This window comes from Coptis chinensis, chromosome 1, assembly GCF_015680905.1.
Source record: "Coptis chinensis isolate HL-2020 chromosome 1, ASM1568090v1, whole genome shotgun sequence".
Classification (NCBI taxonomy): Eukaryota; Viridiplantae; Streptophyta; class Magnoliopsida; order Ranunculales; family Ranunculaceae; genus Coptis; species Coptis chinensis.
The window spans coordinates 18,513,200-18,527,853 of record NC_141456.1 but is presented as its reverse complement, the minus strand read 5'-3'; the positions used below and the strand labels follow the sequence as shown (position 1 = coordinate 18,527,853).

The 14,654-nt window shown below is 36.3% G+C and overlaps 1 protein-coding gene and 1 pseudogene across 3 annotated transcripts; both read right to left on the bottom strand.

Annotated features, from left to right (window-relative positions):
- Positions 1 to 324: 324 nt before the first annotated feature.
- On the bottom strand, positions 325 to 10,415 carry LOC147522665 (ABC transporter A family member 7-like). 2 transcript variants are annotated; one of them, XR_015213900.1, is made up of 18 exons: positions 10,191 to 10,308; positions 9,264 to 9,591; positions 9,078 to 9,124; positions 8,793 to 8,919; positions 7,862 to 7,981; positions 7,638 to 7,753; positions 6,746 to 6,904; positions 5,005 to 5,167; positions 4,807 to 4,932; positions 4,632 to 4,715; positions 3,887 to 4,254; positions 3,120 to 3,320; positions 2,661 to 2,770; positions 2,457 to 2,541; positions 2,251 to 2,329; positions 1,972 to 2,077; positions 1,681 to 1,769; positions 325 to 780 (listed from the first exon to the last, which is right to left on the bottom strand). XR_015213900.1 is itself a non-coding variant. In XM_086594685.1 (18 exons), the coding sequence occupies exons 1-18, from the start codon at positions 10,263 to 10,265 to the stop codon at positions 502 to 504; spliced, it is 2,712 nt and encodes a 903-aa protein (XP_086450811.1). In that variant the 5' UTR covers positions 10,266 to 10,415; the 3' UTR covers positions 325 to 501. The 2 variants fall into 2 exon arrangements, 1 of the variants encoding a protein (XP_086450811.1); XM_086594685.1 differs by having other exon boundaries at positions 2,201 to 2,329; positions 10,191 to 10,415.
- Positions 10,416 to 11,562: 1,147 nt separating this feature from the next.
- On the bottom strand, positions 11,563 to 14,146 carry LOC147522664 (pentatricopeptide repeat-containing protein At1g08070, chloroplastic pseudogene; annotated as a pseudogene). Its single transcript, XR_015213921.1, has 2 exons — positions 11,778 to 14,146; positions 11,563 to 11,698 (listed from the first exon to the last, which is right to left on the bottom strand). The product of XR_015213921.1 is annotated as a pentatricopeptide repeat-containing protein At1g08070, chloroplastic pseudogene (transcript).
- Between the last annotated feature and the right edge of the window lie 508 nt (positions 14,147 to 14,654).

Genomic DNA, 14,654 nt, shown 5'->3' with positions numbered 1-14,654 from the left:
ATGTTACGTACAAGGGCGGCACACGGTGAATTTTGACCTTTTAAATATCAACTACACTCTTACATTTCAAAGATTTGTTGTTTTCAGTGCCCCAGTGTTTCTGAACCGTGTGGGTCCTGCAAGTGTCAAATTGCTCTCACTAAATCTGCCGAAATTTGAACAATGGACAATGTTGAGACTTGAGAATTGAGATTATAGATTGGCTACGCCGTTTTAGTGTTGGCATTCTAAATCTAATTGGTGTGCTGGGACTTCGAGGCGGACACCATCCACTATTTTCTTTCATGGAAACTGATGGAAGAAGAATAGATGAAAGAGAGGAAGGAGATGGAATAAGAGAATATTATTATTACAAGTTTATAAGTTTTGGGATAAACCACATTTTAGAAATGTATGTATGAAACCATATAATAAAATTAAACAGCTATAAAACACCGTTTAAAAATAAAGTATAGACCTCGTCCATAAACAAGAATGAAGAGGAGTATATTTTTTAAATGCTTATTCCCTTCCAGCAACCTTGATAAAGACATCCTCTAGGCTGGTATCGGCTAGACCCCAAGCATGTACAGGGAACTTTGTCTTTGCATTCTCAACTGCTTGGAAAACATCTGCTATTCTCACTACTTTCTTCGGCAGTTCAAACTTCTGGGTTCCCGATATGTGATATATCTTCTTGGCACTGGGACAGATTCTGCGTACCAACTTCTCCACCTCACCCTCCAGACCCGATGATGTTGTCATTGTAAACACATAAGATCCTCCATATCTAGCTATGAGCTACAATAACATGTACAGACCTCAGAAAATTTTATCAATATAATGGATTAACATATCCTATATTAGACTTCAGTGGTTTGATTTCACAGCTCAGAAGCTACTAAACGGAAAACCAGCCGTAAATGAATTATGACAAATGCATAGTTTACACTAGTCTAACCATATTAAGCATTGGAATCAGCAGCTTCATTTCCTTCTACAGTATTTCATCCAATGTAATAGCATAAACATAATGTTTACTTTACTCCCCTATATTATATAATCTAAAATCGTCCAGCTATAGCAGGGTTGCAGAAAATATCATGTACCAAGGAATTCTAAGTTGTTGCTTCAATAACATTTGTATCCCCATCAGTACTGATTTACCTGAGGCAATGCCTTTTCCATTAAAAGGAAAAAAAAGCTTTGTTTGGTTTATAGACTACTCAGAGTGTACTTCCATTGTAAGGCAGGTGTTTTATTCTTACCAAAAAAAAAAACTATATATATTCATATGCAGTAATAACGAATCCGGATCTTTGACGTGTTTTCATCTGTTTCGAAAAGGTTCAACCTCAAAAATCATTGAAGTGGAATTTATCTAAATATTGCACCTTCTTTGGCTCCCTGTGAGGTCTGTACCGTATACAACTTGATCGTTCTTTCATCTGAACTGCAGTGTCTCATTCTGCATCCTCAACTCTTTCATATAATGGTGCCGAAAGACAATCTTCAAGGGCAAGGTTAAATTTGATATAGGCGGGGATATAAAGAAAACAGAGAGACGGAGAAAAGAAGAGAGAACAGACCCTTTATTGATTTCAGCCCGAATTTTATCTATATCATATCCAGAAACTTTCCCATAAAAAAAAGAAGGTAAACCGGTTTAACAAAAAAGTAAAGGATTAGACATAATTATACCTCTTTTGGATTTCCAATGCACTCAAATCTTCCATCAACAAAGATTCCCAACCGGTCGCATAGTACCTCCGCCTCTTCCATTGAATGTGCTGGAACCATCAATAAGCATTTATCAAAGAGGTATTCGAAAAAGATTATAAGAATATAATCATACAGAAATATAAAAACATGAAATGCAGATAGCAAGCCTAAAATGCCTATTTGCAACTAAAAGGGATGATAGATTTATAATCCAGATTTATCCAGTTCCTTTAAGTGATGCAAACTGTGGCGCAGATAAGGAAGACTTACTGGTCAATATAATTGCACTATTCTGCTTTGCTCGCTTCACGACATTCCACAAGAGTTTTCGCGAAGCTGGATCTAGTCCAGTACTAGGCTCATCCATGTAGACAACCTTGATCAAGATGTTAAAGGGACATACCATAAGAAATGTTAAAGGTGACTAAGCATTCAAATATCAAGAATAGCTTCGACTCCTTCGAGATCATTTGGTTTAGAGAGTGTGAAGCTAACATACTTTGGGATCTCCAATCAGAGAAATGGCAACACTAAGCCTCCTCTTCATACCTCCACTGTACTGGTAAGTTTGTTTGTCACCCACACCTCCATGAAACAGATTAACGGCTTTTAGAGATTCTTCCACTGCCTGAAGCAACAGAGAGAAAAGGAAGAGAAGACATACAAAATTCAGAAGTACAAACTTGAAAAACATATGTTTTGCTACCAAACATTGTAACTTCATCAACAAAGGGAAAGACATTGAAGAAACTTACTTGTGTTAAGGCAGCACCCTTAAGATTCTTCAGTCTTCCATAGAATAGTAGATGCTCCCTCCCCGTCAGTTTTTCCCAGAGAAGGCTGGATAGAGTTAAAATAAATAGAGAAGTGAGAAGAAAAAGAGTATCATCAGAAAAAAGATTGACCATTGCTAATGTGATAATTTGGGACCTATGATTCACGGCCTTCAAGTTGCTTACTCATGCTGAGGGCATACACCCATACTGGTATATATTTGGTTCATGTCGGTTCTTATGTCCAAGCCCTGAATGAATGCTGTGCCAGAGGTAGGTGTAGTGAGCCCAATCATCTGTGAGCAGGGATGGAGATTAGACATGCTTTTGCAGGGCAACACCTTGTCTTATATAATTCATTTTCATTTTCAGATTCTCAACTTTTTAACAAGAGATGGACTTAAAGTCTGATCACTGGTTCATCTAAACACACCGAATTCAGATATTGCTGGTGCGGTGTGCTTAAAAACGACTGCCTATAATTAACATGGGCAAGGACCAAGGGAACTGCGTAGTGTGTTCAAAACAGAGTACAAGGATGTAAACACATTAAGACATAAGAGAACTTTTCTTCCTGCATCCATGCAATTATCTAATCACCACCTGTATTACAATCTTTTCAATCAGTTGTGACTTTTGACTCACCATACTGATAGAAGTGGTCTTTCCAGCGCCATTAGGACCCAGCATACCGAAGCATTCCCCTCGAGGCAACGCAAGAGAAAACCCTTTAACAGCTTGAGTCTCAGGGTTTCCATCCTTTCCAGGATATGCCTTTTTGAGATTATCACATACGACGGCATAGCTCATACTGGGACTGAGAAGTAACTGTCCGACTTTCCTCCTCTGATATGTACAAAGAGAAAACTGAATTATATTTCCATACATGTCGACATCTCATATAGTTCATTCTCAAAAACAAAAAGAGAAAATACTACAGTCTGTACACTAAGAGTAGAACTTACTGCTCAGTCCAGTCTTTGAAAAGTGAGTAAATCCATTCCAGGAAACCCCACCCCAATAAAAATAAAAATAAAATAAAGTAAAATTGGTTGCACATTCTATGTTGGTTGCACATTATGTGACAGGAAGTTATGATCGCTGACTAAATATTATCAATGTCATTTATGAAAGATGGAAAGTAATCAGATAAAATTTTGAATCAGAAAATTTCATATAAAGTTGGTGATAAATATATATCTAATTGATCAAATTTAGTATCAGAAATTTCATTAGAGATACATCAAATATGAGAGAAGATTTTCTCATCCCTGCTGATAGAAACCATGCATCCCAGTACACATTAGAGACCAACTGTAACATTATCTGGTGGGTATATTCATGTAAAACCCATTTTATTTTATTTAAAAAAAAAAAAAAAACTTGATTTTAATCCAAGAAAGAGAAATTACCTCTTCGAAAACATCAGGTCTCTCCATTTGAACAGATACATTTGATCCCTGTCTACACATATTACTCCTCTGGAATCTTATCAAATGCTTCTTCAGGAAGTTTTTCAAGAAAAATAGTGGGTGCTTTTTGACACCACTTCCTACTGATACAACTTGATCAAGATAGTATGCCACAGGAAGCAAAAGACACCATTCCACAGACATGATGATTAAGACTTCTTTCATCCCGTTTAACCTATCATTCATATCAATCCAACTCATTCCACCAGTACCCACAACAAGTCCCGTACTGGAAGATTGTTGCAAGTCATATAGCCCCCGGTATAAAGAAATGCTAGGGAAAATCTCCATAACAATAACCAAGCTTCCTAAGAAACAGAGGACAATGTAGTACAAAACATTATACATAAAAAGTTTTAAACAGATGAAGACTGATATTAATGCAGTACACAGAAGAATATATTTTAATATAGTGCAAACAGGTGTCACTGTTGGATAGACCAAACCAATGACATTGATCAGCCAATTATCAATACATTAGGTTCATTCTAGCTTTCTATGTCATCAGTTCAAAACGGTATAATAGAAGGTATGCAAGACACATGAATAAATAGAACAAAATCAACGTTATTCGCTCTAGGCTGGTAAAATTTAACTTTTACCGATCAAAAAAGATAAATAAATAAAAGTATATAGAACAAGATCACAGTTAATTTATTTTAACATGTTTGAGATATCAACTCACTGGGAAAGGAATCATCTTCAAGGAAATCTTGGAAAAGAAATTTCCCCAAGAGCCCTGATCCGAAGGTATATATGTACGCCATTACTGTTATCACATCCAACAATGAAAATTCAATACTTTTGTGGATGGGTTTCAAACTTGACAACATATAAAATCATGCAAGTGACGGCGGAACCTGTAGCAATCTTAACACTGGAGAAAATTGTTGCCCAAAGGAAAGCTGTTGCAATCTGTAGGTTGATGTAGACGAAATAGAATAGAAATTGTATGCCATAATCGTTCATTCCGAAAATTGTCAATCCTGTGCAAAAAAGATTCAGTTACAGAAAAACTCCTAAACATATAGTAAACATGTCTGTTTATATCAACTTACCAGTGATGGAACCAAATACAACAAAACACAGGATGTAGGTAAAGGATAGGACAAAGAAATATGTATATGATATAACCCAGTAGGGACCATCGCTGAGCCCATGCATTTTCATCATCATTCTTAGATTTTCTTGCTTCTCATAAACCAGAGATGACAATATAATCTACATCACAAGGCAGAATGTGGTAAGAATATTAACTAGAAAATGTAAAATAGCACACCAACCAAAAGAATTATTGTTCACAGTCACAAGTTACATATAGCTCACCTCACACTCCTAAGTACATCAAATGAAGACAATAAATATCTCTCAGCGTTATTGTTAATTTGAAAGAGTTGGACAAATGAAGACAATAAATATCTCTCAGCGTTATTGTTAATTTGAAAGAGTTGGATGCAAAAGGCTATTAGTAAATGGTATTGTTACAGAGGTATATTTATGCATGCTCACAACAGTATAAAAACCTGGTTATAATGATTCCGTAAGACGTGACGAGCATGATATCATTTAATTTAAAATATCAAAATGCTAATGATGGCAACACTGCCAACCCCAGGGGGGCAGAGCGGACAGAAGAGGAAACCTTCTCACTACTTGTAGCAATGTTAACAAGGATGGAACCGCAACAAGTTCAAAAAATAGCAACTGACACGACAACTCTCAGAGAAGAGCTTCAGGTATTCGATACAAGTACACTAAAAGTCATATCATACATTAATTGGCAAGGAATCTAAGAGCAAGGAAAGGCAAATTTTTAAGTTACCAAGTTCTGAATCACCTTTAGTGGTCAAGATTTTTTTAAAATAAGCAGTGTAAAAATATGTGTGTTCCCAGTGCACCCATTTTTTAAAAGCATGTAGTCTATGTTGTCCTTTCAGATTTCCATAAGTATACTAAGTATAAATTTTCGTAATTTTGACCTACAAAGTATTACTACTAACAAAATTAGTATAATCAAAAACGATTTTTTCAGACTTTTGAGTTAAAATCGTTTTCTATAAATAAGAACAATGAAAGCCACAAGCTAGGTATATGTTGTAACTTGTAAGAAAATTGTGCCGGAGACACCTGCTAACTTGTGTTTTCAAGAACGACAGAGTATAATGCTTGTCCGCACATGCAAGAATGACAACTCGACATTCCAAAAGGCCCGAGTGCTTCACAAGTAAGAAGCAAGCTAGGGTGCACTACAGTCTTTTTTTGGATAGGGCCATGAACATCTCTGTGAGCCCACGTTGAGGAAATGAGAGGCAGTTGGGCACTGTAGAAAGAGGCAGGTCTTTTCTCATAACAAAAATATAAGATTAAGACTCCAAAAAAGAGGCCTAGATTGGCTAAAGGATGTTCCCATGTTTTCCACATTCCCAACTAAAATGAAGCTAAGCATGGAGTTCGTTATTTGACAACAAAGAAACAATTAATGAAATGACCATGTGCCTCCTCAAAGACAGTAAGTTTTAGAGGTATATGTGCAAGACAAGCATAAAGCAAGGCAAGCTATACATGGCATCACATTATGCAATATCTTAAGGAACATTTTCAACCCCAACTGCTGAATAATTAATATAGAAGAATCTCAATAGACTCAGATCTATCAGGTCCTTGTGGATCTGAAGGAATTCTCCTCTCTAATGTTTGAAGCTTGCATCCGTAATTACCAAGTATTACTTTTTAGTTGATACAAAAAATAGCAAACCAAAATTCTAGATGCTATAGGAAGTTTAAGTTTATCATCCTTACAGGGAAAAGTTGCAAGATGAACCATGAGTAAAAGAGTGCACCAACATAAACAGAAGTATCAACTATTTCTCTTGGTGGAAATTGAGGCATTTCTTTGATAAAATCAAATTGTGCCATCACACTGGCCCCTCTCAAAAACTGGAGATACGCGTTAGAAACCTACACATACAAAGATAATATCAGTATTTGTTATCTGTTAAAGAAAAGACAAAACCACCAGTACCATGAAATCAAAAAAGAATATGAGCATATGAATCCTATATACAATAATATGCTTCGCAAGGATCCTAAGCTCTTGAAGACATTCCAGTTTTCATTATCGGGGGAAAAAGGGCGCTTCATGTCCTGTGACAACCCATTGTCCGATAAGCATGTATACAGTTTAAGATGATTTTGTATCAGGCTGACACTTTCTACTTGTACCAGAAACTGACACCCATGTTTACATATTTGCTAGATAATTTGACAAGCCAATTAAGAGGGAAGAAACAAAGTGGTTACACAAATAGTTATGTCAGTTTTACATGAAAATACTTAATACTTACGTGTACACAAACTCATCACTCAAAAATTAAGCCATCAAGGACTCAGGGGATTGTAGTTGGTGATAAGAAGAGAAGAGAATAGAAGGAGAGGTAAAAAACGAGTATACAACTTCACACCCATATAATCATACCCACATAAGGAGAAACTACCTAGAGGAAAAAGTAACTAACTCCAAGTGATGGAGCATGAGAGAACCCCAAAAAAGAATAGGGTAACCCAAAAAAATATGTACTTATGTGACACCCCTCTTAATCCAAGTGATACGAAGAAGGCAAGGTCTAATTCAACCAAACAAATAGTAAGATTCAACCAAACAAAGAGTGCAATCCTGAAGTTGAAGATATACCACATTCACTAAGCGTGGAACACGAAGCGGTACAACCCCCTCCAGGTTCTTATCAGTCGAGTTATACCAAATGTTCACGTCGAAGTTATTCTTGTCAGAATTTAAAAAATCATAAGCTGCAAAGAAACACCCGCTTAAATCAAACCAACATGTATGCATCAAATTAAGATATAAATTTCAAAACCAACATGTTGAGCATATAAGGTGCAGATGTATTGACAAACCTGTGACAATCTCACTAGTTTTTCTCTCTGCATTTCCATCTACGTAACCACTAAAGAGCTCCTCCTTTATCACTGAAGAACTTTTGCGCCATAGACATAAGCCTTTCAAGCATGTTGCATCTAACTCCAGAAAAACAAAAATTCAGTGTGCATAAAGCAAATAATCACAGAAAAGATAGGGCGAGAGACAGAGAGACTTGACCGTTAAGGCAGACAAAGAGGATAGTTTGCAATAACTCATAAGCAGGTACAAGAGCCAGTATACAATGTCAAGCCATGTTTGAATATATAAAGGAAAATCAAATAATATCTCCTAATTGCATATAACCACCTACACTTTTATCAATCCGCTTTCCATACATCTCCAGATCTTCTAAAGATACATAAATCAATGATAGATCAATTAGTTGGAATTGTCGAGTACTAAGTCTTTGGCTCCAGCGAGAAGAGAAAACATGATTACCCCTAAATCCTTCCAATCCTCACCCCTCGCTACATTTTCTAGGACACTTTGTGAGCCATCTTTGTAGGTTATGCATGATTATACACTACATTTCAGCAACGAGAAAATAACACTTTCTCTGCTAGCGCAGGAAAAGTTCATTGGAAAGTTGTCGAGAATTTTCATGAAAATATAAAGAAATTGTTGTATCAGATTTGATTTCGTTTTCCATGGCCATAAAATATTTTCTTCTAAGCAAGAGGTTATATCTCTGCAAACTCCCCCACCCCGATCTTTAGTGTAATGAAATTTTCATAAGTGTGTAAAAATTTCCGATCTCATGAAAATGCCTCTACTATCAAAAGCAGCATATTGTAAAGCTAATCCTACCCATGTACACAAGTGCAGGAGAGAAATTAGAAAAAAAAAATACTACTAAAAAATAGTAAACGAAGTTCTGAAATTGACTAATAGGCAGAGATGATTAACTCGACTGTCTATTTGATCCTATCTCCATAGGAATAAGTACAGTAGAGTTTGGTTGACACTGAGATTGAATGATGTAATATACTAACGAATCAACTTTCGGACGCATTTCAGGAGGACCGCCATACCCCTGAAAGATTTCAATGGAGAGCATTAGCACCAGAGCCTATAGAAATCTCAAGACTAAAAAGTAAATACATTCTAGACGCTAAAGATTTTACATTTGTCAAGTCAGATGTGTCCTAATGAAGAGAGAGAGTAAAACGAAACAAAAGGACATCAACTAACCACGACAGCAGTGAGCAAGTCCCTTCTAAAGAAATTAGCCGACAAGCCTGTTATCATATTAGAAAATAGCACTTAGATTTTTGTAGTTGTGTCTATAGAAACCTTCATTACTTTAAACATCATGAACAATAAGAATAACAAAAATGTAAATAAAGTTTTCACGTAGAAGGGGACAAGGGGCCGTACTTTCTCCAAAAGATTGATTACCACCAGTCAGTAGAATTTTTGCTTGGCACGTCCTCCTGCAAGATTCAACGGGTAACTGCAGCAGAGGACGCCATGCCTGAGGGCTAGGTATTGCACAGGGATCAGCATCCTTATCATCTCCAGAAACAGGTGTGCACACTTTCTTACATGAACCATCACCATTTGTGTGAATACAAGTGCAGTCACATTGGACCCCCTTATATTTTTGCTTAGCTTGACCAGCAATTACATTTTGTACAATAGCAAGAAGCACACACAGAAAAATGGGGAATAAAAGAAGCGCACAATATGATTTGAAATTGCGTTTCTGCAAAAACAATGAGCAAGAAAAAAATATATTATCAGTCATCAAGATCAGGATATAAAATTTGAGGAATTTCGCCCTACTGCACTGATGGCTGATCTAAAGTCACACCATTGGCTAAAACATGTGACCAGTAAGTTCAAATCATGACCATCCAAATTAATTCAAACTTAATGTCACTTAATTTTTATGAGAATCAGTTCAAGATTTAGCGCTAGTCATGTCATTTTACAGAATTATGGACATATAATCAGTGAATTAGTCCTCAACCTTTCTCATCTGTTAATCTACTTAAGCATTGTCTTGATAGTTGATACCTAATTTGTCAAGAAGAACGGGAAAACTATCCACTACTTTTTTCTTTTCTTTTTTACTAAAATGCTGATAAATTAAAAAAATATTAAACTAGTAGAGTTTGCATCCCAATTCACTTTTCCAACTTATTTTCACAGATGAAAATTTTGCCTTTTGACTCTTTTCCATCCATTCCATAACGGGACTATAGACTCATAAGAACACCATGAACCGGTTAACCAATATCTACAAGAACAAAAACACTGAAAATTTTAAAAACAAAGAATTACATAGAGAGGTAGAGAGACCTGGAGAGTCAGACTTTTTCTAAGTAAAGCATTAGCTTGAACCATGAAACTAGAAGACCCATGCATGGAATCCATGATGAACAAAACCAAAAAAAAAAAAGATGATGTCCTCTGAATCAAATAAGACTGTGAGAGTGAGAGAGAAAGAGTCCTCTCTTCCTCTTTTATCTTGACAGAATGTGAAATGCAGTCACACTGCCTATATATCAGATTCTCGTAACAAATGACATTGTTTTTGGACGTTTGGGCAAAGTGTCAAAGCTATTCCAGTGTCTAGAGCAGTTACACCTCCAGTGAAATGGACCGTCTCATAAGTAGTGTAGTAAGAGAAACATATTTAGACCCTGTTTGACACCTTGACGTACCAGAATACCAGCAGACCAAAATTGGAAACAGTGGAGAATAATGCTATCACATTCGCTTACATGCCACCTTACTAAAAGACACTTTTTATCATCAAAATTAATAAAAACTGTACTTTTAGTAGATTGCCTGCTAGCATTCAGTTTCAAAACCGTGTGGTTCTAAATTTCTAATCTGATCATCACATTTACAAGACCATAAGCCTTTCTCTCTTCTATCAAAGGAAATATTCTCTTTAATAATTTGAACATTTTCACATTTTTTCATAAATGTTACTCTATCACCACAATGGTATTCCACGTTTAGACTTTCCCTCATTAATTTCTCCATACAAATACTCTTCACCATATTTAATGGTTGCATTTTTTCAAATATTCCATTCACTTTATGAAAAAGGTTTCCTTGCAAAAGATTCGTTTCCTAAATATGTGTATAAAACTTTAATTCCCTATAGTACAGAAGTTGTTTAAACTTTAAACCATTTTGTTTACATTCCAAAACAAAATTGGTTGACTTATTAGGAGAATATTTTGTTTCCATAATTATGTTTTAATTGCCTTACATTTATTGTACTTGCCAACAGTTTGTTCATAAACAAAAAGGAAAAGGAAAATAGAAAATAAATCCAGGTTGTCATCCCTATTTATATGTACTCTTTAATGATCGAAATTTCAAGGATCGCCATTTAGAGCTTTGCACCATTTATATGCGCTCTTTCCAAATAGAATTGTTGACTACTTGGCGCCAGAGGACCATAGGTATTCAACCGAAGTGGTGTAATTTATGTGAGATGAAGTTGAAAGTACACTGCAATTTTTGTAAATTTCAATGGTCTGAAAAAAAAGAATAGTGAAAATGGTTACAAATTTCACAAATTCAAAAAATTCAAAATTCGCAATGATTTGGATTTTTGGGCATAAAAATATTCTTGATAATGAGACCATCAGCTAAAAGTATAAGTTTAAGCAATGCCATCCTTTAATTAATTAAGAACTTGACAAATATGTGACAAACCTCTTCTAGAATGGATCAATCAAATGTTCTGCAGCACTGGATCCTATAGACTGGTTGAATGGTGTATGTTTGACACAAGAGACTGCCATCTGATGAATATACGAAAGTGATTGAGTGTCTCCAACTTCTCTCTGAGTAATTAAGAATATGAATTAGACAACTAATCTCTAGTATACATACATTCAACTGAATATAAGATACAACACATACCTATTAAACTGGGCACAAGGTTTTATCACATCCTTAATTTCGACTATGGATGTTGCCGATTGAAAAACAGTGTATGCTGTAAAGAAAGATGTGTACCCTGTCTCACCAGAAGTAGAGACTTCGGGAGTTTCCTTTTAGCCAGAAGTCAATACGTCTCCATTGTCAAGCCGGTACCAGAACTCTTTGATAATACTCTCTGATCTTAAATCACTCATTTTGTTGTTAATGGGGCCTCGCCGCCTCTGGCGGTTCACTGAAGGGCAAAGCCCAAAGTTAAGATTGTAAGCAATTTGAGCATCTCGCTTCTCATTATTGCTTCATGCATAATAAATTGTGACATGCCATATGCGAAGGATGTACGAGGAAAATGGGACTTGGTTTTCAGTCCTATATCACGAGAGCTCTAAGTCTAAATCTGGAACATGACTAGTCAACTGCAACTGCAATCCCCACCCATCAACAACATTGTATATCTCTTCACACATTGGATGTGACATGTCTCCAACGAGAAACTTGTGTACTAAGTCATCCAATTCTATCCAGCTATATGCAGCTGTCTTCTGCAATCCCTTGTCTCTCATCAAGTTCCTCATGTTTAAGGCATCCTCACATCTCCCCACGCTAGAATATATGTTAGAAAGGAGGACATAATTGCCTGAGTTCTCAGGTTCTAACACTAGTAGTTTCTGAACTGAGTGCTCAGCAAGCTCTACATTCAAATGAATCCTGCAAGCACTCAATAGCGTGCCCCAAATAACAACATTGGGCTCTATCTCCATCTTAGTTATAAACCAGTACGCTTCTTTTAACCGTCCTGACTTGCAATACAGAGCAACGATACAAGCACAGTGTTCAACTTTTGGTACAATGTTATAATCAGTTGTCATACTTTTGAAGAACCCACATCCCAGTTCAATAAGGCCAGCATGGGTGCAGGCAGTTAACAGCCCTACAAAAGTTATATCATTGGGTTTCACCTCAGAAACCTTCATTTCCATAAATAAATCAATAGCTTCTCTAGCAAATCCATTAACTGCAAGCCCTCCAATCATTGAATTCCAAGAAACAACATCCCTGTGATTCATCTGATCAAAGAGTTGACGAGCTTTTCTAACGTTTCCACACTTTGAATACATGTCCAACAAAGCGGAGGCCACATAAACATTTGAAACAAAACCTAGACTCTCAATATAGTTGCCTATGTGCTCAGCAGCTTCTACTGAGCCAAGTTGACTACAAGCAGATACAACACTAACAAATGTGACATCATTAGGCTTAAAGTTTGCATTTATCATCTCATCAAAAAGCTCTAAAGCCTCATTCGATTTTCCATTTTGCGCATAACCAGCAATCATGGAACTCCAAGTAACAACATCTCTTCGAGTCATCTGATCAAATTCTTGACGTGCCTCATCTACCGCTCCACATTTCACATACATTTCCAATATTGCAGTCGAAACAATCATATTCCTACAAAAATGGTTATCCTCAATAAACCTAATTACCCCCAACCCCTTCTCCAAATCCCCCAACTTAGCACAAATAGACAACAAAGTCACCAAAGTAATCTCATTCGGCCGACACTTCTCTTCCTGCATTCTTTTAAAAACTTTCAACCCTGCATGCAAATCTCCATTATGCAAATAACAAGAAATCATAGTATTCCAAGTAACAATACTTGTCTCACTCATCTCATTAAACAACTCCTCCGCCTTGGAAACATCCCCTAACTTGGAATACCCAGTTATCAAACAGTTATAACAAACAACATCCTTAACTAAAATCCCATCAAAAACCCGGTTGGCAGAATCCAAATCCCCACTCTTAGCGTAAAAATCAATCAACCCACTTTGAACATACATATAACAACCAAACCCATTCTTTATCACAACACAATGTACTTGTCTACCTTCCTTACTCTTCAACAACAAAGCACAAGACTTAAAAACAGGTGGAAAGGCAAAACAAGTGAAGCCAACTTTATTCCCATGCATGGAAAAGAATGTCTGTATAGCTTCATGGTTTAAATAGAGTTTTGAGTAGGTGGATATCATGGAAACATAGAGAAATGAGTCTGGGTCAGCAATATGATCAAACACTTTGCGCGCGTAGTTAATGATGGGTGGGTTTAACAGTTTTTTGAGAAAAAGTGGGGTGAGATTAACGTGTTTTGTGATTATGAGGGTGTGTATTTGTTTCAAGTGGCTTTGGTGTAGTGATGATTGAAGAAGGTTTATGAGTTTTTGTTCCATGTTGTGAAAATTGATGAAATTACTGCTAACAATTTTTGTATTCTCAGAGGACTGCTCAAAGATGTTTTAAGTGAAACTGAACTTACTTCAAAATGAAGATTACCAAAGAGGCTCTGTAACACTTCGAAAGATAAAAGGAATACTATATACTACGGATTAATCAACTGAGCACCTAACGTAAAAAATTATTAGTTGACTTGTGCCTTGGCAATGCAACCTTGATAAAGACATTCTCTAGGCTGGTATCGTTTAGACCCATTTTGTCTTTGCATTCTCAACTGCTTGGAAAACATCTGCTATTCTCACTTCATCCTTGGGCAGTTCAACTTCTTGGCACTAGGACAGATCAGCGCACCAAGTTTTCCACCTCACCCTCCAGACCCGAAGATGTTGTCATTGATATCTAGCTATGAGCTGTCATAACATGTACAGAAAACATCATGAATCCAGTACATTTAAATATTGTAAATTACTAAATTAGATTTCAGCGGTTTGGTTTCAAAGCACAGATGATAATAAACAAAACATAGTTGTGGATTCCAATACCAAAAATAGATAGTCACACTGTCACACTATGTTCTCATCGTATAAAACTATATATTTTATAAATCAGTAGCACTATATT